This window comes from Mastigoproctus giganteus, chromosome 3, assembly GCF_048544385.1.
Source record: "Mastigoproctus giganteus isolate SK-2022 chromosome 3, ASM4854438v1, whole genome shotgun sequence".
Classification (NCBI taxonomy): domain Eukaryota; kingdom Metazoa; phylum Arthropoda; class Arachnida; order Uropygi; family Thelyphonidae; genus Mastigoproctus; species Mastigoproctus giganteus.
The window spans coordinates 115,253,350-115,278,461 of record NC_143577.1 but is presented as its reverse complement, the minus strand read 5'-3'; the positions used below and the strand labels follow the sequence as shown (position 1 = coordinate 115,278,461).

Sequence of the window (25,112 nt, the reverse complement as noted above, 5' to 3'; positions counted from 1 at the left end):
TCTAGATGTACCAGGGGCCCCAGTGTGTGCCAGTTGAACACACCCCGAACCATCACCGACCGTCCACCTGCCTGAACAGTTCCTTGTTGGCATGATGGGTGAATAGTTTCGGTGCAGTTTCTGCCAGATACACACCCTCCCATCCACTCAAAATAACTGGAAATGGGACTCATCGGACCAGGAGACCTGTCTCCAATCATCCAAGGTCCAATGGCGATGTTCTAGCACCTAGTTGAGGCATAGAGTCCTGTGTCATGGTGTTAGCAATGAAACTGTGGTGGGTCAGCAGCTCCCATAAACTATTGCGACTAATGAGCACCTGATGGTCTTAGTGGAGACACTTCTGGCACCTTCCTCGTTGAAGTTGGTAGCGATCTGTGCCACTGTCACTCTCTGGTTGGCTGAACCAATGTGAGATAGATGTCAACGATCACGTTCATTTACCGTCTTTCTCCACCCGCAGCACAGCCCACGATGAGATGCTATTCCATAAATTGCGTATTTCCAACACACTCTTGATTCTGTTGAATGGGGGTGGGGGGTAGTGCAGTTTCTGTACCACCTCTGCGATAGAGTGACCCCTGCATTGGGCACTCACTATCATCCCTCATTCGTTGGTTAATTCACAACATTTATCCATACTGACATCAAATTACCATCTACGTGAATGCAGAGGAGCGACAGCATTGCATTGTCCAGGAACCCCATGAATTCTGTCCCTTCACAGGTTGATTTGCATGTTGTGGAGTAGAAAACCCAGAATAGTTTATGAGGGAATCTACTCTCTTTGCCTGAGCTTGGCTAATACAGCATCAACTGAAGAGGAATTTAGAAATTCCTCAAATCACAGAAATCAAGCCTATACCATTCCAAACAAGTAGCAGACATGATGTATCATTCTAACCGAGTTGTCACAGGGATCATTCAAAGGAAAACCAAAACATTTTCATATATAAAACTAATTAATTATATATTTTTCCATATGACAAAACATAGTCTTAATATCAAGTTTATTATTACAATGAGAGGGGAAAAAAAGGTTTAAAACTCACATTGCCCTCATATGGATAAGAATTTTCAGTATCTATCCCATGGTTTTTCTTTATGTACTGAAAAGCTTGATCCATCAATCCACCATTGCAACCTTCGTTTCCAAACTTGGTTGAGCAATCAATCAGGTTCTGCTCACTGAGAGATACTAGGTTTCCAGTTTTGTGGAAATGTTGACCCTCTAGAGACCCTGTCTATAAGCAAACACAAATATTTAAATTATGGTTTTTCAAAGTATAATTGAGAAGGGGGAGGGAGGAGCTGCCCAATTTATTATCAAAGCAGCCTTGAGTGTAGGGGATGCACCACAAATTATTATATAACCTGCCAATTAACAAAAAATTTCTAAAGTAAGTGTTTAATAAATAAAATTACAAATACAAAAATGAGAAAATATGAACATTAAAATATGCATAAATAGAATTTTTTGGAGCACAGTGCTTCATCAACTCAAACATATACTGTATCAGAATGTCTTAACCTTTTCTAGAGTACTTATGTATACAAGTATAGTAAACCCTCATTAATCTGGACCTCGGTAATCCATACGTCGCTTAATCCGGACAGCTCTAAAAAATTTAAAAGTGTAAAAATCAAATGACGATTGGGCTCAAAGGTCATATGTATTGTGTCCGAGGTCACTGGGCCATGATGACTCATGCTGCACAAACAACCTGGTCCTTGGCTGCGGTTCAGACAGTTGTTTGTCGTTTGCTCTGCAATTACGTGCTTCTATCTTTTGTCGTTTGTGCTGTGCAGTTAAACAATGTCTTTAAATAAGCCTAGTGTAAGATAGAAGCGCAAGCATAAAACACTCTCTTCACGATAAACTATCGGTGATAGAAAAACTTCAAAAAGGAGCTTCAGTGTCCAGCATCTGTCTTGAGTACGACATTGCAAAACAAACCGTGTTAGACATTAAAAAGAAAAAAAAGTGAAATTTGTAATTTTGTTCTCAAGTTTAACATGGAGAAAGAAAAAAGTAAAGTTAAACGAATGTGGATGCCTACTGATAAAGCACCAGATGATGCTGTGTACTAGGTAAAATGGTTTTCCCAACTTCATTCGTCTGGTTTGGCTGTGCGAGGAATAGAAATTCAAGCAGCAGCGGAGAGACTGGCTAAACAGCTAGGAATTGAACAATTTAAAGTGGGCTCAGGTTGGCTTTTTAAATTTAGAAGACGGCATAACATTTCAAACAAGAAAACGTGTGGGGAAATTCTTAGTGCTGTTGAGCCTTTCAGGAAACAACGGAATAATTTTATTCAAAAGGAGAGTTATCAATTGAACCAGGTGTACAACTTTGAGATGAGACGGGACTGTTTTGGAGAGCTCTGCCTGAAAACACACAAGCGTCAAAGACTGAGAAAACCACGCCTGGAAGAAAAATAAGCAAGGAACATGTTTCAGCATTACTGTGGGCAAATACCGACAGAAGCTATGTGTTAAAAACTGTCATCGTCGGAAAAAGCAAAAAAACCACATGCCCTAAAAAACATTGTAGTAATGGACGATCTACCGGCACACTACTACAATTCCCGCAATGCATGGTTTACCACGGAAATAACAATGGATTGGTTGCACAAGAAAGCTGTGCCAGAAATCAGAAAACATCAAATTGAAGATTTGAAAATCCCAGAAGATGAAGTAAAGGCCTTGGTTTTGCTAGATAACGCAGTGACCCACCCTGATGTTGACAAACTCGTCAGTCAAGATAAGAAGATTAAGTGCATGTTCCTGCCGCCAAACATGACATCTGCTTTCCAGCCTATGGACCAAGGGATGATCTATATGGCAAAGCAGCTCTACAGAAAGAAGTTTTTGAGTGAAGTCCGAGAAGTCACTAGTTGGTGAAGAAGATAGAAGTGGACAACAGACATTGAAAAATTTAAAGTTGTACAACGTAAGATCTATGATTTAGAACTTTACTGATGCTGCAAAATAAATCATTCAAAATCTTTGGCGAATTCATGGAAAAAACTTCTCTTAGATGAAGAGGCTAATCCAGAAACAGATGGTTGTGAGACAGAAGATGTTCATAAGACTCTATGGGGAGGGGAAAAAGCTGTGTCCTTAGGAGACAGAATCATGGTGGAAGAAGATGAAGATGATCCTAGCTACCACATCATGACCAAAGAGGAGATTGCAGATAGTGTAATGGGAGCAGTAGAAAGTTCAGATGAGGAAGAAGGTGAAGTGAGAAACAACTCTCAGCCAAAAATTAAGGTAAGTGAAGTGAAAGACCACTTGCACTTCATTATTCAGTACGTTGAACAATCAACAAATGAAAACTTATCTGCCTATTATGAACACTTAAGACACCTACGTGAATTGGAGTAAAGGAAATTAACTGGAAATAATCACAAAAAAAATGTCATTTTTTCAAACCAATGAACGAGGCGAGTGATGTAAGTGAAGATGAACCAGTGCAATCTTGTTCTAAGTGATTATGGAGATTATGTATTTTTAATGTAAATACAATATGTACACATATATATATATATATATTTACTACATATTTTTCATTTTGTACATACATATTTTTAATGTAAAATAAACATGTTTTTATTGTTATCCACATACATTATGTTGTTTAAATAAGCTTTACCCACATTACAAAGCATATTTCATATAATCCGGACAACTCTCAACCCCTATTAGTCTGGCTTAATGTACTTATTATGAAGTGTGTGTGTGTGTGTGTGTGTGTGTGTGTGTGTGTGTTTCTGGGTTCTTTTAACCCTGAGGCAGTATGAATTGCCTTGAAATCTTCCACTAAGCAGTGTCACCTCTTATTTGTGTTTGCAACTGTAGATACAGCTTATAACAAATGGAAGCATGAAAAATAGCTTGCTTTCAAATTCAGAGGCAGTGGTAACACTTACACCTTTTGTCCAATTTAGGCATACAAAGGCTGAAATTCACCAGAATTCAGGTCCAAAAGTTGATGAAATCAAACCAAGTGATATATAAATAGATGTAGGTAATATTACTGCATGAAAAAATAAGTAACTGATTTTTTTTTTAATTTTATTTCTTTTTTTTTTTTTACAGTTTTGTTTAATTGTTTCAAGAGCATATATACAGGAACTCCCCGATTTACGTAAGAGTTGCGTTCCGCGGAACATAACATAAGTCAGAATTTCCCACATGCTTGTGCAGCACTCGCAACTGTGCTCGCTGCATTGACTGAATCAAAAAATAAATGTTTGACGAATATGTAAATAGAATTATTTATTGTATTTATTCAATGAAGAATCGGAAAGCCCCGGGAGAAGATGAAGTTACTGTAGAGTTGTTAAAATTGGGAGGAAGAGACATAACACAAAAACTGGCAAGGCTCTTCACAAGGTGCATTAGAAAAGGTGTGACGCCTAAGCAGTGGAATAATGCAATCATAGTTTTGCTGCATAAGAAAGGAGATAAATCAGAAATGGGAAATTATAGACCAATTAGCTTGTTATCTCACATCTACAAGTTGTTCACAAGGGTCATTGCTAACAGATTAGAAAGAATACTTGATGAGAATCAACCGAAAGAGCAAGCTGGCTTTAGGACAGGATTCTCAACTATGGATCACCTTCACGTAATATCACAGCTAATGGAGAAAGCAAATGAATATAAAACACCATTATGCCTGGCATTTGTGGATTATGAAAAGGCATTTGACTCCATGCAGCATAAGGCAATGTTTCGGGCACTGGAAAGACAAGGCATAGATACTCCATATATTATGATTTTGAAGAAAATATATGAGAGTGCTACCTCCTTTATTAGACTAGACAAAGACAGTAGCAAATTTAAAATCGAGAAAGGAGTTCGACAAGGAGACACAATATCTCTGAAGCTGTTTACTGCTGCCCTTGAGGAAGCTTTCAGAAGATTAGACTGGTTGCAGAAAGGAGTCAATGTGAACGGAGAGTACCTAAACCATTTATGATTTGCAGATGACATTGTGGTCATAAGCCACGATCCCAAAGAATTAGAGGAAAATCTTAATCGGTTATGCACAGTTAATAAGGATTTTGGACTACAGATGAATATGGCTAAAACAAAAGTAATGATGAACAAGTATGCCACAGAAAGGGAAATAATGAACAAACGAGCAGTAATTGAAAAGGTGGAGTCATAATTATCTGGGACAAGTTATTAGCTGTAATAATGATAAATGGCTGGAAGTCAAGAGAAGAATAAATTTTGGATGGATAGCATTCAGGAAATATAGTCACATACTGAAGAGTAATATCCCAGTTTGTCTGAAACGTAAAATAATGAACCAATCTATACTTCCCACCATGACTTATGGAAGTGAAACTTGGGCACTCACCAAAAGAATGGAAGAGAAGCTGAGAACTACACAGCGAAGAATGGACCGAATTATATTGGGAATCAGACTGTTAGATAAGAAAAGAAACACATGGATTAGGCAGCAAACTCAAGTAAAGGACATTCTTATCAAAACTAAAGAACTAAAATGGTCTTGGGCAGGACACATAGCTCGAAGACATGATGACAGATGGACTAAGAAAATAACAGAATGGTACCCAAGAGGAGCTAGAAGAAAACCTGGAAGACAAAGCCGGAGATGAATAAATGAAATTCATGAGTTTTTGGGTAGTAAATGGATGGCCAGTGCTCAAAAGAGAAGGAACTGGAAAGTTGCTGGAGATTCCTTCATCCTGCAGTGGATTGAAAATGGCTGATGATGATTCAATTTTTTATCTCATGCGCAGGAATTACAAAAGCATGCAGTTTAAAAAAATTTCAAAATTATAAAATTACAAAAAAAGAGAGGAGACAGGCATAACGTCAATAAGTTTCACCTCTCGAGCATCGCTGCCAGAATCGATGTCTTTAGCTGATAAGTACACTGCTGCGGAGTTTGAGGGCTGTGGAGCTTTAGAAGAGGTCGGCCGCTCAACCTTACGAAAGAACATTAATGGATGACTAGACGGTGGCTTTTTTCTTTTCATCGTAGATTTCCTTGTAGCAAGCAAGCAAGCATATCATTCACCACTCTGTTAACTTTTAAGAATCATTCGCTCTCAGGATCCATCTCCTCAAACCTCGCCATCGCTCTCTGGTAATGAAGCGTCTCAGCTCTTCATTTGGTTCATCTTGAGCTTCGTCAGCATTTTCTTGTTTCAATATCGGTATTGAAACAGTATTCTTCGATGTGCAGCAGTATCAAAAGCTTTCCTAAAATCCACGTATATGATATCAAAATAATTTTTTGCATCCAGTTCCTTTGCGACCACATCATAGTATCCAATCAAATTGGTCAGACAAAACTTCCCCTTAACAAATTCATGCTGTCTGAATTATTACTGCTGTCTTGTCTAGATGATCCTGCAATGCTTCTTTAACCAGTGACCCTATTAATCTCCCTGGACCAGAAGTCAAACTAACAGGTCTGTAATTATGTGTGTCACCCTTTGATCCCCCCTTTGTCAATTGTGATACATTTGCACATCTCCAGTCTGTGGGCCTTCCCCTGAGTCCAAGGATGCTCTCATAATTATGGCTAAGGGATTGCTCACTTCCTTTGCCACCTCCTTTAATATAACTGGATAGATCCCATCCACCTCAGGTGCCTTTCTTATGTTTAAACAATTTCTCCTCCACTTTGATCTTAGTTATTACAAAATCATTAAGCTCCCTGCTAGAGTTTAATAAGCTTCTGTCCATTTCCATACTGAGTTCCTCTTGTGTGAATGTAGATGCAAAATACTAATCCAGTTTGTCAGCTAACTGAACAGGATCATCAACAGTCGAACCATCATTATCAAGTGAACCAATCTGATTCATCCCCTTCCTTCCAGAGTTTACATAAGTAAAGAATTCCTTGCTGTTTTTCTTAGCATCCTTTGCCAAAGCTTTCTCATAATCTGCCTTTGCTTGCCTAACCTCCTTTGTGACTTGATTACAGATTAGCTTATATCTACCATAGGCTTCTGTGTGGTGGATATTGTCTGCACAGATAAAAAGTCCGCTTTTAGTGATATCAACTTGTCAATTATGACTATGACTCGTAGGATTGAGGATATTCAGAAGCAACTACATCAACTTTCAACAAATTTTGTTGCATATTCACTTGCACTCAATTCGAGTACGGATAACAGTGACACAGCTCAACTTCTTAAATTTACTTCTGTATATATACAGAAGATTTTACAATTTTTGAAGCATTACTGCCTCTTGAAATTTTAAAAGACAAAACTAGAGGACTTGAGATATTTAATGCAGTGTGTCATGCATTAGACTTTAATAATATAAACAATCCACTATATGTTGTGTATAATAAGCTAAATTAAAATAGAATATTGCCAGTTGCATGGCAAACCAGTAGAGTGAAAATTAATTAAACGAATAAAACTTATTTTTATTCCCCCCCATATTTTTCTGTTATTGTTATTTTATTTGTTCAGTTCATTTTCACTCTACTGGTTTGCCATGCTACTGGCAATATTCTATTTTAATTTAGCTTATATATATATATATCAGTGATATCACAGCATTACCCCAATATACAGCCAACCCACAATTTCCATTATCGAATTTTCATGACTATTGACCCACTGATGAAAGTTTGAGAACTGCTGAACTACACAAATGTTATTTATATTAGCATGTTAAGGAAAAATACTAGGGACAAGAGCAAGAGAGCCTTTCGGTATTTGGAAGATGTGCTGAGAGCAGCAATTTTTTAAATGGATGGAGAGATAAAGACAAAGCAAATTTTCATACCTTCACATGATATATTATGGTAGTAAACAACACAAGAACACAGTATAAATTGTGTGTACATTAACATTGGGAGTGTTGTCAATAAAATAAGTTGAGTTTGTACTCCTGGTTAGGGCAACTAATGGTGATATAATAGGACTAACAAAAATTTGTGCCTTATCAAAAGCAGCCTAAGTGCAACTAAGGCATTTGGAAGTCACAGATGCTAGCACAGAATCTGTGTGGTGTGAGAAGCAAAAGGAAAATGAGGAGGGGGGGGGCTTGCTATTTGACCATCAGATTATGAAGATAGCTGTTACATGCAGTTGGAATGGATGAGCAAGCACGAATGTCCTCTATTGATTCTTATTGATTAGAACAAGAGGGCAGAAACTCACCAAGGGGTATAAAATTTTTAAATCAACTAGACATATATTATTAACATTAGCACATTAAGGAAAACTACTAAGAAGAAGACTATTCTGCAACTCCTCATCACCCATGATCAAAATAGTATCACAGGACCGACAGCAGAGAAATCCTTAGTGGAAAGTGATCACTAAGGATTTCATCCTTAGTGGATTTTAATTTCAGTAAAGATTGTCAAAAATGGTCCAATATGATGGTCAAAAATGGCCTCTGTTAACTAGGAGAATGGCATAGGTAGGGTAAATACAGGAACATCTCTAAAAATTTGTCATAGAATGCATGAATACCATTAAGAAAATATAGCACAAGGAGGATAATGAAATAATGAAACAGATGGGCTGAGAGGTGGCAAATTAAGTTTAACATTGACAAATGTAAAGTACTACATATGGGTAACAGTAACCCCAGAGCAATGTATCAACTCTGCGGTACTACACTGACAGTGGTGGAGAATGAAAAGGACCTGGGGGTAATTGTGCAGGCAGATATGAAGTTCTCTGAGCAGTGCAGACGAGCTGCAAGAGTAGCTCATGGTGTTTTGTCAATGATATACAGGAATTTTTCTAGAAGGGATAAGGAGGTGATTATTCCCTTGTATAAGGCAATGGTTAGGCCACATCTTGAGTACTGTATACAGGTCTGGAGGCCTCATTTCAAGAAGGATGTAGAGCTGCTGGAACGGGTACAGAGAAGGGCAACAAGATTAGTAAATGGAACAAAGGGTTGCTCTTACAAAGAAAGGCTTAAGTTTTGCAAATTACAGAGTCTGGAGACTAGGCACTGGCGAGGTGATCTGATAGAGGTGTATAAGGCTTTGAATGGTTTGAGCATGCTCAATGCCAATGGGATTCTTCATCTTTCTCAGAATAATCACCTCAGAGGGCATAAATTCAAATTGAGGAAGGACGGATGTCGGATAGATGTGCGGAAATTTGCCTTTGGCCAGCGGGTGGTTGGTTGGTGGAACCGACTTCCATCACTTGTTGTTGAAGTTGATAGCCTAAACAAATTTAAAGCTCAACTGGACAGGTATTTCGAACGAACGGAGGGGTGAAATGGGAGAGGGTTTTTTTTTTTTTTTTTTGGCTGATGCTGAATAAGCTTGCTTTCTTGCATCATATGCCTCTACTAATGCTAATGCTAATGCTAGATGAATACAGAGCTGGTCAGTTTAATAGAACAGAAAAAGATGGCATGAGTGAATTACATCAAAAATGAGGGAAATCGAAAGAACTCAATTTTAAAAGTAGGTCTTAACAGTATAAACTGATTATGAGAGCAAAGCTGGAGATGAGTTTTTCATGTATGTGAATATAAAGAAGAAAATAACAAATCAGATCATACCATTATACAAAAAGATACATGAAAAATGTAGATAATCCAGCTAACATTGTGCCAATGAACAGAATGGCTATTCACATCAAACTTTGTAGATGTAAGACCCTTCATGGAGAGGAGAAACTGTGGATGAAGCTGAACAGTATGTAAATAGCAATACTGAAATTACAGAATGAGACTGCTTATTAGAAACACTTTCAAACCTCAAGGACAGTAATTTTGAGGGAGGCAGCAAGAGAATGCCTTGAACCATTATGGTCAATTATGAGGACATCGTTACTCAGGAGAGAACCATTGGATTGGAGTACCAATGTATCACATTCCATAAAGGCAGTTCTAAGAGTGAAATAAGTAATCATTCACCAGCTAGTCTAGGGAAAAATCAAGAAGTGGTGTTTAAAAATGGAATACAAAGGTATCTCAAAAGAAATGGTATTCTGAAAGATATGCAGCACAGTTCTCTAAAAGGATAATCTTGTTTAACTATTTTGAAAAGTCATTCATGAGTAAAATGTAGTAAATAATTAACATTATTTATTGAATGTTAGCAAAACAGTTGATTGTACCAATTTCATACCATTTACATTAGAAATAGCAACTTCCCAAAGTATGCTAGTGAAATTGGCATTTCTTATGGGTCATGGAAATCAATTTTAACATAACATTTGGGGAAGCAACATATTTCAGCCAAGTTTGTTCCACGCATCCTCAATGATGATCACAGAGAGCAGTTAGTTCTCTCATGTTAGTAAATGGGTCAACATGTTGCTGTCGACCCATTTCTTTCTTCATTACTGGTGAAGAACAGTGGATGCATGGCTATAACTCAGAGAAAAAGGCCCAACCCTCTCAGTGCAAAACTCAACCTTCTTCAAGGCCCAAAAAACCCCAAGTCAATCCTGATCAAACAAGATCATACTTTTTGAGTCATAGTGGAGTACTGTTCATTATGATTTATCCTGCATGGTCAAACAGTAAACCAGGAATACTAGGAGATGGTTTTATGGCAATTGCGCAATGCTGTTTAGAGAAAATTGCCAGAAAAGTGGGCTTCAAAGCACTTGGATCATGACAATGCTCCTTATACACTCAGTGCATTCCATTCAAGAATTTCTTGTGGGGTACTCCCTAAATATAGACCTCCATCCACCATGCTCACTGGATTCAGATATTTGGTTTTTTTCCTTTGTTTCTGCAGTATCCTCCAAGGTACTGCAATGTGACCCAAAACCTTCACCAATGTTCTTAGTGCCATTCTTATGCATTGGTGCATGAGGTGACCCATAACTAGTGAAATGGACCATACACATCAGCTTCCTGTAAACTGTGGTACTAATATGCGAGCCAACCCACCTCCATCTCAGAGACTAAGTGAATGTCTGTTGAGAGGCTGTTAAAATATGGCAAAAGGAATAACAGTGAATACATCATCCATATACCTTAACCATATAAGTATCAGTACTGAAGGGAACACCAACGTAGTAATCTCAAAAGCCTCCATTACAACATTGGAGGCCTTTGAGACTGCCTTAACACACCTAACCCTGTAATAACTTGATTATAGATAAATTTAAACTTGGGATTCTGCACTTACTTTTTGTTTTATTCCACAAATAGCACATAGAAAAACTGCCTAGTACTGAGGTTCCCAAACTTTCTTGGTTCATGGTGCCCTTAGTGCCTCGGTAATTTTTTTCATGGCACCCCTAGGCCAAAAGAAATACCTAACAGTTCCGTTTATCAAGTAGTTACGTCCAAACAACTTAATAAGTAATGTTGAAACTGTGAACTACCTTGAGCTAGTAGTTTGCCTGGTATCCGACAGATGTCGAGTATCGCTGTGTTCCCCTCAAAAATTTAAAATATCCTGTAGCACCCTGAGGTGCCACAGTGCACAGTTTGGGAACCGCTGGCCTAGTATATTTATTAATATACTAGGCAGTTGTTCTTTAACAAGAATAGTAATTAAACAGCATTTAGTCATGATTGTTTATCTAGCTTAACTCACTACACATGAATAACAAATGAAAGCTATACATAGAACAATACATTAAGTAATGGACATATTCTGTAAAATATATATATAATAAACTCAAAAGTCATCTGAATTTTAGATTGTTTTAATAAAAATTATGTAATGAGAAAACTTACTGCACTAAAAGACCAACAAGAACCGCACTGCCCTTGGTCTTTAACTCGTGTCACATAACCACGTTCTCTCCAGTCTACAGACTTTGGAAGGAAAACATTAGCAGGACTTAAATAACTGGAACCATTTCTGGGTTTCTGCATGTAACTGCGTTTAAAACCATTCATTTTGGCAACAAATTCATGATGCAGCTGAAAGATGTAGATTGCATAATCAGATATACAAATTATTAATATTTAAAACTAATAATTTGTTATTAATAGTTTTAGCATTATTATTTGCTAGCTTAATTTAAAACTAGCAAATAATTATAATTAAAGTAAAATACTTTAATTTTCTACTTTAATTCTAATTTCACTTTGGTACGAAAAATACAGCTGACCTCCTTATACTACCAATCATATGTACATGAGTTGATATGAATTCACAATGAATACAATTTTATGTGCAATAAAATTCTATTAAATGAAATATATTTTTCGGAATGAAAAAATATATACTTTTTTCAATTTGAGCCAATTAACTTTAACAGATTAAAATAAGTTTATGTGCAAACATAATTCAAGAAAATTATCTACAGATATCACAATTTTGTAAAATATTTTTTTAAAATCATTTTATGATAGCCACACGTTTCATTCTCATCTAAATCTTTATAATCTTTACATTGTGGCTAATATTTAGATTAGTCCATAAAAAAATAAATAAGAAATGCCTAATGATATACTGTCATAACTTTGCTTTAAAAAAAAAAAAACAAACAAAAAAAAACCCCCCATAGTCTGGATAAGGATAGGCAAGTTACCACATGCTACATAGAATATTATATATCAGTATTCCAGTATTCTCCCCAGAATATTTTGCCAGCCGAGTGCCATTATGAAGTAGCCAGGTGCAGAAGTGTTAATACTTCTTTTTTTTTTTTTTTTAATGTGAACCCCAAAACACGAGAGGTATTAGAACCTATAGTACTTAGTACCATGCTTGGGTTGGAGGTTGAGAAGACGAAAGAAGATATTTGTGGACATTGGACTTGAACTTCTGCAGATTGTAATTTTCAGGAAATACGTATAAAGGAAGGTTGTTCCAGAAAACGGCAGTTGAATGAATAAACGAGGAAGATGAAAAGTTGGTTCTGTAAGTTTGAAGTTGGACAGTAAATGGATGTTGGCTGGTGGCGGCACGTGTTTGGACTGTTTTGAAAGAGAGAGCGGGAATTATAGAAGCCAATTCAGAAGAACAGTGCCCATGGAAGTATCTGTAGAAGAGGCAAGCAGCAGAAACAGTACGTCTATGAGAAAGCGAGTGGAGAGACTCTGTTAGAGATGAATCATTAATTAACCTAACTGCCCTCTTCTGAATGGAATCAAGAAGCCTGAGAGAGGTTTTGGGGGGCACTACCCCAGATGTGGGAACAATATTCCATGGCAGGGCAGATTTGCGATTTATACAGAGTGAGCAGCTGTTTGGAAGAAAAGTAACACCGAGGAAGCAATATTTGTAATGTGCTTGTGCCAAGAGAGATTAGAACTCAGGGTAATCCCCAAAAGAGTTATATCATTTTGCACCAAAGATAAGCATAGGAGCAGAAGAATCCTTTTTGCGAGATATCAGACAAGACTGAGTTTTAGAAGGATTGAAATCAAATAAGTTGTCTTTGCCCCACTGGAGAATTAACTGAAGATCGGCATTTAAGGAATTGGTAGCAGATTTTCGAGAAGTTGAAGCTGATTGAGCAGGACAAGGTTTCTCAAAATGGAAAGTGGAATGCAATGTGCTATCATCGGAAAAACTATGGATAGGATTTCCAGTCAATGGAAGAAGGTCATTAATATACAAGAGGAAAACAGTGGGGGAAAGAACTGAACCTTGGGGGACACCAGCATTAGTGGAGAAGTTAGAAGACAGAGAGCCATCTACCATAACCCTCAGTGAGCAATCAGACAGAAAACTGGATTACCAATTACTAAAAACAGTTGGCAAACCATAAGATGGAAGCTTGTTTAGAAGACCTTTATGCCAAACACGATCAAAAGCCTTTGAGATGTCAAGAGCAACTACGTGTGTTTCACCAAACCTTTCCATTGAATTACTCCATAAATGGGTAACATAAGGTGATATTCTGACCAGAATATCACCAGTGGATCGACACTTGACGAAATCCATACTGGCGATCGTTGATCAGACGGAAGGTTTCTAGGTAGTTTAAGAGTTGATGGTTAATTGATTTCTCCATTACTTTAGAAAGAGTAGAAGTAATTGCAAGGGGACGATAATTGGATGGGAGGGATTTGTCACCCTTTTTAGGAACTGGCTGGATATGAGCAAATTTCCAAGCAGAAGGAAAAACACCTTTGGAATAAGAAAGTGAAAAAAAGGCGGCAAAGAATAGGAGTAACTTCAGGAGCACAGGTTTTGAGAACATGTGGAGAAATACCATCAGGACCTGGAGCTTTCTTAGCATCAAGATTCATCAAAATCCTTCTGATATCCTTTTGACGGAAGACCACAGGAGGCATTGAATGGAGCATGTTGGGAATGGTGGGAGGTGTTTTACCAAGATCATTAATACATGAGCTGGAAGAAAATTGGGATGCTAGCAGGTGAGCTTTATCCTTGGCTGAAGTGACAACAGAACCATCTGGTTTGGACAGAGGTTGGAGCAGAGATGGGCAAAAGTTGCAGCCAATAACTTTGGCAAGAGACCAGAATGCTCGGCTACCATTGGGGCAAGAAGCAAGTTTTCTACTCTTAGCCTGTTCAAACTCTAGTTTGGACTGATTATTAACTGCTTTACAATTGTTGCGAGCTTTGGTGCAGGCAGAAAATGAAATTGAAGAATTAGAAAGAAGCCAATTACGATATGCAACATTCTTCTCTTGAACAGCCTTAGAACATTTATTGGAAAACCAAGGTTTAGATAAAAGATGAGATTTTAAAGTGGAGTGTGGGATAAAGGATTCCATTCCTGCAAGAATAATTTCACTGACACGATCTCAGCAAACGTTGACATCAGAAGTTTTGAAACAGTAATCCGGCCAAGGAAAAGAAGAAAAGAAGTCTCGCAGGTCATCCCATTTTGCATTCTTGTAATGCCAAACAACACGAAGTTGGGAATAGCCATGAGATAAAGGTTCCATTGGAGAAGAGACAATCACCAAGTTGTGATCTGAAGTGCCTAAAGGACCTCTCAATTCGACCGTGTACTTAGAAGGGTTGTTTGTGAGAAAAAGATCAAGCATATTGGCTGTATGTTGTCCGGTATTCTTATAGGTAAATAAAAAATCTGTGCCAGGTCATTATTAATTGCAGAAGCCTCAGCATCTCGACCAGCTGGGTCAGTGTGACTAGAAAACGGAAGCCAGCTGGAGTTGTGAACATTAAAATCACCAAGGAAAATTACCTCACTGTTAGGAAAGTTGGACTGGAGAAAGTCAAGTTGCAAAAGAGGAAGTCAAAGAGCTCCAAGTGATTAGTGGAGTTGGGAGAATGGTAGAGACAACAGATGAATTTGACACAATGAGGTACAGAGATTTTAAGCCAGAGAAGATCAGAGAGGAGATTCCAAATTGCCAAATCTCTGAAAGGGAATATCAGAATGGACATATGCACAAGTACCACCTTTGGGGCGAAAATAATCATACAGCAAATAATTTGGGCATCTGAGATGAGCAGTAGTTGAATCAACCGATAACTGAGATTCTGTCAGAAAAAGTACATGGGGTTTGGCAGACTGCAAGTGGAAATGGACATCATTGAGATTAGAATTGAGACCACGTATATTTGTGAAATGAATTAGGAAGTGCTTGGGAGGTTTAGATCTTTTCGCAGATAAGCTTGCTCTATTAGTTTGACAATTCATGGTGTATTCAATAGTAAGAAAAAGTGGGCGGGACATGCTGTATGAAGTAATGAAATTTTTGGATATGGCATACAAGTTGTAAGAATATACCCAGATCCTTGACATAACGTGGCCTCGACAATGCTCCCTGCATAAACACTACTCGGACTCCCTCCAGTCACTATCTAGCAGAGTAGAGATAGCAAGATTATACACTAGCTGATCCGGAAGCCTCCTAGAGAGTTACCAATAGGTTCGGTCCAGTGTACTAACTAGCGGCCGGCCTGCGAACACCGTTTTAGAGCTGTAACCTCGAAATGTAAGGAATATTGGATCTCGCCACGACGTTCATGCTGCATGATGGAAGAGATAGGGAAGGGTTGACCGGAACTTAGCTCTAGAGACTAAACATGGGTTCCACCACTTCAAGCCTCCAATAAGCAAAGTGGTGGTATTTCACCGGTTGATGAGTCATCTACCACCTAGTACTGCCTGGTAATATAGAGGGGGCGGCATTCCTCTATGTGGTGTGGGCACCACACCTTGACCCCTGCTTACGTTGGTTCACACCTGGGTGGTCACCCACCACCCAGGTGTGAACTTGTGCATGGAGGTTATACCCAGGATTACTAACAGTCCCACCATCGTGAAGGTGCAAGCAGAGGATTTGGCTGTCACAGACCATCCGGACTTCGCCGAAATTGGGTCCACTTGACTTGAGTGTCACCCGAATATCAGTTCCATCAGCGTTTTAGACCCCCAGGTAGCAAGTACAGCTTGTCTGACATATCTGAGAGAATGTCTGTGACAACCTCAAGGACCAAAAAAAACCATCGAGCCAGAATTTGCTGTTTTCTATTGTAACAGCAATTCAAAACTTAATACAGGTCGACCATCACTAATCCGGTTCCAACACTAATTCGGACATTATTTCCACGAATGTAATTTCAAATTTCCCGGGTCGGCGCACAAACCTGCCGCTACTGTCTTGATGGCGTTAGTTGAAGTATCAGCTGTTGGCGCAAACTCGTAAACACTGAAAGCCATTCCCACTTGTTTTTCTGCATTTATTATTATTATAACCTGCTCAAATTTAGCCCCAGCCATGGTTTCAATGCATAAAGGAAGTGCTTCTCGTGGTGTAAAGTGCAAACACCGTACCATTGTGCATAACAGATAAAGTTGAACTTCTAAAAAAAATTGGACAGCGGTGTGTCCTGTGTAATTCGATTCCACTACTAATTCGGAGATAATTTCCACAAACGTAATTTCAAATTTCCCGGGTTGGCGCACGGACCTGCTGCTACTGTGCATAACAGATAAAGTTGAACTTCTAAAAAAAAATTGGACAGCGCTGTGTCCTGTGAGAAGTTTAATTCTGCTTAATTGTAAATTCCAGCAATTTCTCTCAGGTCCTCTTATTTTCCTAATTTTCTTTTAGCCATTCCTTTTTTTTTTTTTTTTTTTTTTTTTTTTTTTTACAACACACTTGTATAAACTTGCAGAAAAACACAACACATCACAATATGATGGATAATACAGCATGCTAACGAACTTGTTTTCATCTCTAACAATACTGGCGCCTCAGTAGCCAGGTGGGCTTGAGCAGCAGTGCATAGCACACGCTTCTTGATTAGACCGGGGTTCGAGCCCGTGACTACCAAATACGGAGGATGCGGAAAGGTCAGGGAATGACCACCGCATATCCCTGGAGCAATATGGCCTTAGTTGCTAATGCTCCTGAAAACCAAATAACAAACAAACAAACAAACGATCTAACAATACTGACAAACTTATTGCAACGTTTGAGATTTTATTTTATCGCAATTAGTTTTATTGCAGCACTCACAATAAACTAATCACAAACGACCTTCATATGTATGCCGTAACAGTGTCACACGCATATAGCCGACACTGCTTCTCAAGAAATAAAGTAACCTACTAGGCCATGTCGGCCATATATATGCGACATAAAGTCTCTCTCTCTCTCTCTCTCTCTTTTTTTTTTTTTTATATATATTTTTAAGTGAAAAACAACAACACTGACATTACAATATTTATTTTAGAATTACTAATCAAATTACTTGCTAAATATTTTTTGGATCCTGGGGAATTTTTTTCTTAAACTGGCTTGGCAGTCAACATGTCAAAGGTAGGAGAAGGTGGTTAGGTGTTGGGTAAACTGTATATGCTAAAATAACCACTGGTGATCCGGAAAACTCATTAATCCGGTACCCCACAGGTCCCAATGCTGCTGGAATAGTGACGGTTGACCTGTACTTTAGGACTGTAATTTGCAAATTGTAATATTGGTAATTGCAATTGAATTATTGGTAATTGTAACTGTAATATCCTAAAATATTCAAATTTGTAGCCCTTTCTGTTCTCCCCACAACATGGTCTGATGATGGGTATCAGTAAGATATCCAAAATGTCACCTTATTAAACTATATTATAATTAATAACAGTTTTATATTATAATATAAAACTACAAGTTTTATATTATTAATTTCACATGATATAAGAGTGATATTAATATAATAATAACCTTTAAAAATATTTCATAAAATTTTAAGTCAGTGCTTCCTAACTTCATTCACAAGTATTTTTTTTTTTTATTCCAGTGACTCCATAAAAATCATGTTGAAGTTTATGCTGTGTCACGTTTTTAATGAGCGGTGGCCAATTAATTACATTTTTGCATGAATGATACTTGAGCAAAAATGTAATTAATTACATTTCTGCTCAATGATACTTGGACATGTCTTATTTGCAATGAAACCTTGTAGGTGCTCAAGTAATATAATGTGTAGTGATGTTTCACATAATATTACTTGATTACATTATATTACCCAAATTAAACCAAACTTTTCAAAGTCAACAACAAAAGATTAGAACTTTTACTCGTTAAAATTTATCTGCAGTTAGAGCTAGTTTTCAAGCCTCCCAAATCAATGCCGAAGAAGAAAGGGGCTTTTAATTTGTAAAACGAATTTTTCTTTGTTTGGCAATTGCAGAAGTATGTCCTGAGAAAGTAAAGAATTTTGCATCTTTAATTTCATCATCATCATCATCATCAGCCATTTTCAATCCACTGCAGGATGAAGGCCTCTCCAGCAACTTTCCAGTTCCTTCTGTTTTGAGCACTGGCCATCCATTTACTACTCAAAAACTCATGAATTTCATCTATCCATCTCCGCCTTTGTCTTCCAGGTTTTCTTCTAGCCCCTCTTGGGTACCATTCTGTTATTTTCTTAGTCCATCTGTCATCATGTCTTCGAGCTATGTGTCCTGCCCAAGACCATTTTAGTTCTTTAGTTTTGATAAGAATGTCCTTTACTTGAGTTTGCTGCCTAATCCATGTGTTTCTCTTCTTATCTAACAGTCTGATTCCCAATATAATTCATTCCATTCTTCGCTGTGTAGTTCTTAGCTTCTTTCCAGTCTTTTGGTGAGTGCCCAAGTTTCACTTCTATCAGTCATGGTGGGGAGTTATACATTGATTCATTATTTTATGTTTCAGACAAACTGGGAAATTGCTCTTCAGTATGTGGCTATATTTCCTGAATGCTATCCATCCAAAATTTATTCTTCTCTTGACTTCCAGCCATTTATCATTATTACAGCTAATAACTTGTCCCAGATAAGTATATGACTCCACCTTTTCAATTACTGCTGCTTCAATCATTATTTCCCTTTCCGTGGCATACTTGTTCATCATTACTTTTGTTTTAGCCATATTCATCTTTAGTCCAAAATCCTTACTAACTGTGCATAACTGATTAAGATTTTCCTCTAATTCTTTGGGATCGTGGCTTATGACCACAATGTCATCTGCAAATCGTAAATGGTTTAGGTACTCTCCGTTCACATTGACTCCTTTCTGCGACCAGTCTAATCTTCTGAAAGCTTCCTCAAGGGCAGCAGTAAACAGCTTCGGAGATATTGTGTCTCCTTGTCGAACTCCTTTCTCGATTTTAAATTTGCTACTGTCTTTGTCTAGTCTAATAAAGGATGTAGCACTCTCATATATTTTCTTCAAAATCATAATATATGGAGTATCTATGCCTTGTCTTTCCAGTGCCCGAAACATTGCCTTATGCTGTATGGAGTCAAATGCCTTTTCATAATCCACAAATGCCAGGCATAATGGTGTTTTATATTCATTTGCTTTCTCCATTAGCTGTGATATTACGTGAAGGTGATCCATAGTTGAGAATCCTGTCCTAAAGCCAGCTTGCTCTTTCGGTTGATTCTCATCAAGTATTCTTTCTAATCTGTTAGTAATGACCCTTGTGAACAACTTGTAGATATGGGATAACAAGCTAATTGGTCTATAATTTCCAATTTCTGATTTATCTCCTTTCTTATGCAGCAAAACTATGATTGCATTATTCCACTGCTTAGGCATCACACCTTTTCTAATGCACTTTGTGAAGAGCCTTGCCAGTTTTTGTGTTATGTCTCTTCCTCCCAATTTTAACAACTCTACAGTAACTTCATCTTCCCCCGGGGCTTTCCGATTCTTCATTTTCTTCAATGCATGTTCTACCTCATCAGGAAGAATATCGGGTATGTCGTATGTGTTGCTACTTTGCAATCCATGTTCCCCACTGCTGGTATCATTCCCTCGCTCCTTGTATAATTCTCTATAGTAGTCTTCTGCTATTTGAATTATGCCTTCTCTGCTGTTTATAAGTACACCTCGCTATTCTTCAGTTTCAGTATCATTTGTCTTTCTGTATTACTGCTCATGGCTGCTGATTTAAATCCTTTGTTTTCCCTTAATGCTTGTTCTACTTTTCTTGTGTTAAATCTTATGTCCACTCTGAGTCTCTTTCTAATGGCTTTGCATAACTCAGTATACTCAATTTTCTCCCTGTCAGTGTTTTTCCTTGCTCTTCATTTGTCGTCTTTAGTTCATCATGACAAGTGTTTCTTGACTAATTTTTTCTTCTTTGGATTTCTGTTTCCCTATAGGTTTCTTGGGCTTTATCACTTTCAGAAAGTTGTAATATTCCTCATTGATATCTTGGTCCTGAGCAGTCTGCAGAAGCTCAAACTTGTTCTTAAGTTCCAGTACATATTGCTTTTTCTCCTCCTCTGTTATTTCAAAGACCTTTGTATTATTTACTCGAGTCAGTTTTTTCCTTTCCTTTCCTTTCCTACATCTATATCAAGTGTACATCTTACCATTCTGCGATCACTTCCAACATTTACCTTATTCAGGACGGTAACATCATTCACAATATATCTTCTGTTAGTGAGGATGAAGTCGATTTCATTAGTTGTTAATCCATTTGGACTCTTCCATGTCCACTTTCTGTTCACCCTTTTCTTGAAAAAAAGTGTTCATTACTGACAGTCCTTGAGATTCTGCAAATTCCACAAGTCTTTCACCTCTTTTATTTCTTTCACCAATTCCAAAATTTCCTATAGTTCCTCTTTCTGCACTGTTTTGCCTTTTTCCAACCTTAGCATTGAAGTCCCCCATAATAATAGTGTAGTCGGTTTTCTGCTCATCTAGAAGACTCTCAATTTCAGTGTACATTTCTTCAACCTCTTCATCATCATGGCTCGATGTTGGTGCATAAATCATTATAATCTTTAGCTTGTACCTCTTAGAAATCTTGAGTATTAGTCTTGACACCCTTGGTGATGTACTTTTGAATTCCAAAATGTTGTTTTTTAAATCTTTATGGACCAGAAACCCAACTCCACCACTCCTTTCACTGTTTCCATTGGTGTACAGCAGATTTCCACTTGATAGACTTATAAGTGACTCATTTCTTCTTCTTGTTTCAGCCAAACCGATGATATTCCAATTCACATTTTCTAATTCCTTTTCCAGCTCTAATATCCTGTCTTCACCGATGAGTGATCGTACGTTATAACAGGCCAAGTTCAATTTCCGTGCATGGCAGCCTGGTCGTACCCAGAGATTCTTAGCACCCTCTGCTTCCACTCTGATCCTCTCGCTGCCGTAAGAGGGAGAGTGAAAGCTGCTGGGGACTGAGGGCCATTTGTATTGTTGTGCTCTCATTGCTGGAGGGTTTGGTCTTTTCCTCTTCACGCTGACCAGGCGTCTTGAAGAGAACCACTCTACACGTTCGTTGCCACCTAAGTGATGTAACAGGGCTTACCATCGAGAAGGTGTGCATGAGTGGATTTTAGGGAGGCAGGCCAACCGGACTTCTCCTAAATCTTCTGTAATAGAGAGATATTGTATCCATCAGTGTTTTAGGCTGAGTGTCTGATAACACACAGGATACCTGTTCCCCTCTAAGCCCCTCTAATTTAATCTTTAATCTAATCTTTAATTTAATCTTCATCAACTGTAACAAGAAGAATTGAAGATTTTGGAGCCAATGTTCAAAATCAACTCATAGAAAAAGTTTGTGAATTCGCACATTTTTCAATAGCGACTGATGAGAGTTAAGATACAAGCCAAAAAGTTCAAAAATTACTAATCTATATCTGAGATGTAAATCAAAATTTTGCTGTAACTGAAGAGCTAGTTGCATTAAAAAGCTTGAAAGATTACAACATGTGAAAATATAATTTTGAGTATGTCAGAAGTAATTGATGACCTCAAATTTAATTGGGATTTGCTATCAGCGGCTACGACGGATGGAGCTAAAAATCAGTCAATACTATCATCAACAGGTTCATGGGTCAGATTCATAAATATCTTGAGAGCAAAAATATTAAAAAACCAATGCAATTTCATCGTATAATTCACCTGCAGTCTTTGTGCGGAAAATTTCTGGGTGTAGATTTAGTCATATCAACTGTAATATCAGCAGTAAATTTTATTCCCAAGACTGGTCTGAATCATTTGCAATTAAAAAAAAATTTTCTTGAAACTACTAAGGCTGAATACAGAGATTTGTTGTGCCACACTGAGTCACAGTAACGTGTTGAAGTGATTTTCTGAACATAGGATCGAAATATATCTACCGTATTTCCCCATGTATAAGATGCACCTTTTTTCGAAAAATTTGGGGTCTAAAAACTGGGTGCATCTTAATACAGTGGTTGTAGATTTTTTTTTTATGAAAACCCCAAACACGAAAGGTATCAAAACCTATAGTACTTAGTACCGTGCATGGGTTGAAGGAGAAGTATGGGGGGAGGGGGATGCCGGAAACTTTGCTCTAGAGACTAAACATGGGTTTCACCACTTCAAGCCTCCAATAAGCAGGTGGTAGATGACTTTCATCAACAGGTGAAATACCACCACTTTGCTTATTGGAGGCTTGAAGTGGTGAAACCCATGTTTAGTCTCTAGAGCAAAGTTTCCGGCATCCCCCTCCCCCATACTTCTCCTTCAACCCATGCACGGTACTAAGTACTATAGGTTTTGATACCTTTCGTGTTTGGGGTTTTCATAAAAAAAAAAAAAGCAAAGTGGTGGTATTTCACCGGTTGATGAAAGTCATCTACCACCTGCATTTCCCGCTTGTTGTCTTTGCGCTCATTGTATCGCACTTGTTACTGGTATATTAGGTTACGTTTTGCCACATTCTGCCCAGAAATGGCTCAAAAAAGATTTTCGTACAGTGCTGATTTCAAGTTAAAAGTGATCCAGTTTGCAAAAGTGAATGGAAATTGTGCTGCTGAACGTGTAAGTTTGGTCCTCCTCCAACTGAGAAAACAATCCGAGACTGGCTACGGGAAGAAGAAACCCTACTGAAAACACCACGGCAGAAGAAGGCCATTAGAGGCAAGTCAGAAAAATGGCCTGATTTAGAGAGGGAATTGAAGATATGGATTGAGGACAGAGGGCAATTGGAATTCCTGTGTCCACAAAGATGGTTCAGCATGAGGCAAGAAGAATTGCTAATGAAAAAGAAGTTACTGATTTCAAAGGAGGACACAATTGGGGCTTCAGGTTCATGAAACGGAATGGACTAGGCATGCGTACACGCACCAGACTTGCCCAAAAGATGCCTGAAAGCTATGAGCAGAAGGTCCTTGAATTTCATCGTTTTGTCATTCAATGTTGGAAGACACATCAGTTTGAGTTGGGATAGATTGCAAATATGGACCAAGTCCCCCTTCAATTTGATGTCCCAAGTAACAGAACTGTTGATAAGAAGGGGGTGAAAACTGTAACTGTGAAGACAAGTGGACATGAAAAGAGCCATTATACAGTTGTTCTAGCTTGTTGTGCCGACGGAACCAAGCTGCCTCCTATGCTGATTTTCAAACGCAAAACAATGCCAAAAGAAGACATTCCTCGAGGAGTGATTGTCCACATTCATGACAAGGGTTGGATGGATCAGGATGGGATGAAGATCTGGTTTGAGACCAGGTGGGCTCTTACGCAAATCTGCCCTATTGGTGCTTGATCAGTTCAGGGCACACATAACAAAAAATACAAAGAAGATTGCTGCAGAGCAAAAACAAATCTTGCTGTCATACCTGGAGGCTTGACATCCCAGCTCCAACCACTTGATGTCAGCATTAACAAACCCTTCAAAGCTGCCATGAGACGAATGGAACCAATGGATGAAGTCTTCTGGGGACAATTTGACACCAGCAGGAAGAGTGAAGAAACCAACTATAGGAGAAGTTTGTACCTGGGTGAAAAGATCCTGGGATAATATCAAGATTGAGATCGTTGTCAAGTCATTTAAGAAGCGTGGCATTTCAAATGCCATAGATGGAACTGAGGACAAGGCAATATATGAAGAAAGTGATTCATCATCAGACAAAGATGAGGACAAGCTAATGGATGGGAGTTTTGACAGTGATGAGTTGTATGAATTTTATGATGAATAAAACTTGAGTTCAATAACTTTATGTAATACATTTTTTTTTTTTCAAATTTCGGGGCCCAAAATTAAGGTGCGTCTTATACATGGGGAAATATGGAATTTATGAACAAAAAATTGAACCCTGTTCCAGAACCATGAGATCTCAAATGGTTGTAGAACCTTGCCTTTTTAACAGATATATATGAATACCTGAATTTTATTAATATGAAACTAAAAGGATAAGACAAACTTGTCAATGAATTGTATTATAATGTCAAAACATTTGAAACAAAACTGGAGTTATATAAAAGTCAACTACTTCGGAATAATTTTTCCACTGAAAATTTTGTTCAAAACATTAGTTTGTTACAGGAAAATTTTGCAGATAGATTTTCTGATTTTAAAAATAATTCAAAGGTGTGTGAACTTTTTTAAAATCCATTTGACGTACCCATTAACAATGTTGACGAGAACTTACAATTAAAGTTGGTGGACCTTCAATCTAAGATACACTGACGACAATATTTAAAAATGAAAATTTAATTCAATTTTATTCAACATTATGAGTCAGATTAAAAATTTTGCAAGAACAGTTACATAAATTTTTGGTAGTACATGTATATGTCAGCAGACCTTTTCAAAAATGAAATACATAAAATCAAAAATATGATCACATCTAACAGACCCGCATTTACATGACTTTTTAAGAATTGGAGCTAGTAGTAGTAGTAGCAGCAGTGGCATGTGATGCAAGAAAGCAAGTATATGAGCTTATGCAGCATCGGTAAAAAAAAAAAAAAAAAAAAACACACCATTC

At 37.8% G+C, this 25,112-nt stretch overlaps 1 protein-coding gene across 2 annotated transcripts in view; it reads right to left on the bottom strand.

The window, feature by feature from the left end:
* The window catches only part of LOC150088237 (procathepsin L-like), a 171,509-nt gene that overhangs the window by 72,205 nt on the left and 74,192 nt on the right, over positions 1-25,112 (bottom strand). For both annotated transcript variants that reach the window (XM_090369398.1, XM_090369399.1), the window contains exons 4-5: positions 11,695-11,883; positions 1,053-1,244 (exon numbers count right to left, since the gene is read on the bottom strand). In XM_090369398.1, coding sequence (XP_090225524.1) covers positions 1,053-1,244; positions 11,695-11,883 — 381 coding nt within the window. The remainder of the gene's footprint in view (positions 1-1,052; positions 1,245-11,694; positions 11,884-25,112) is intronic.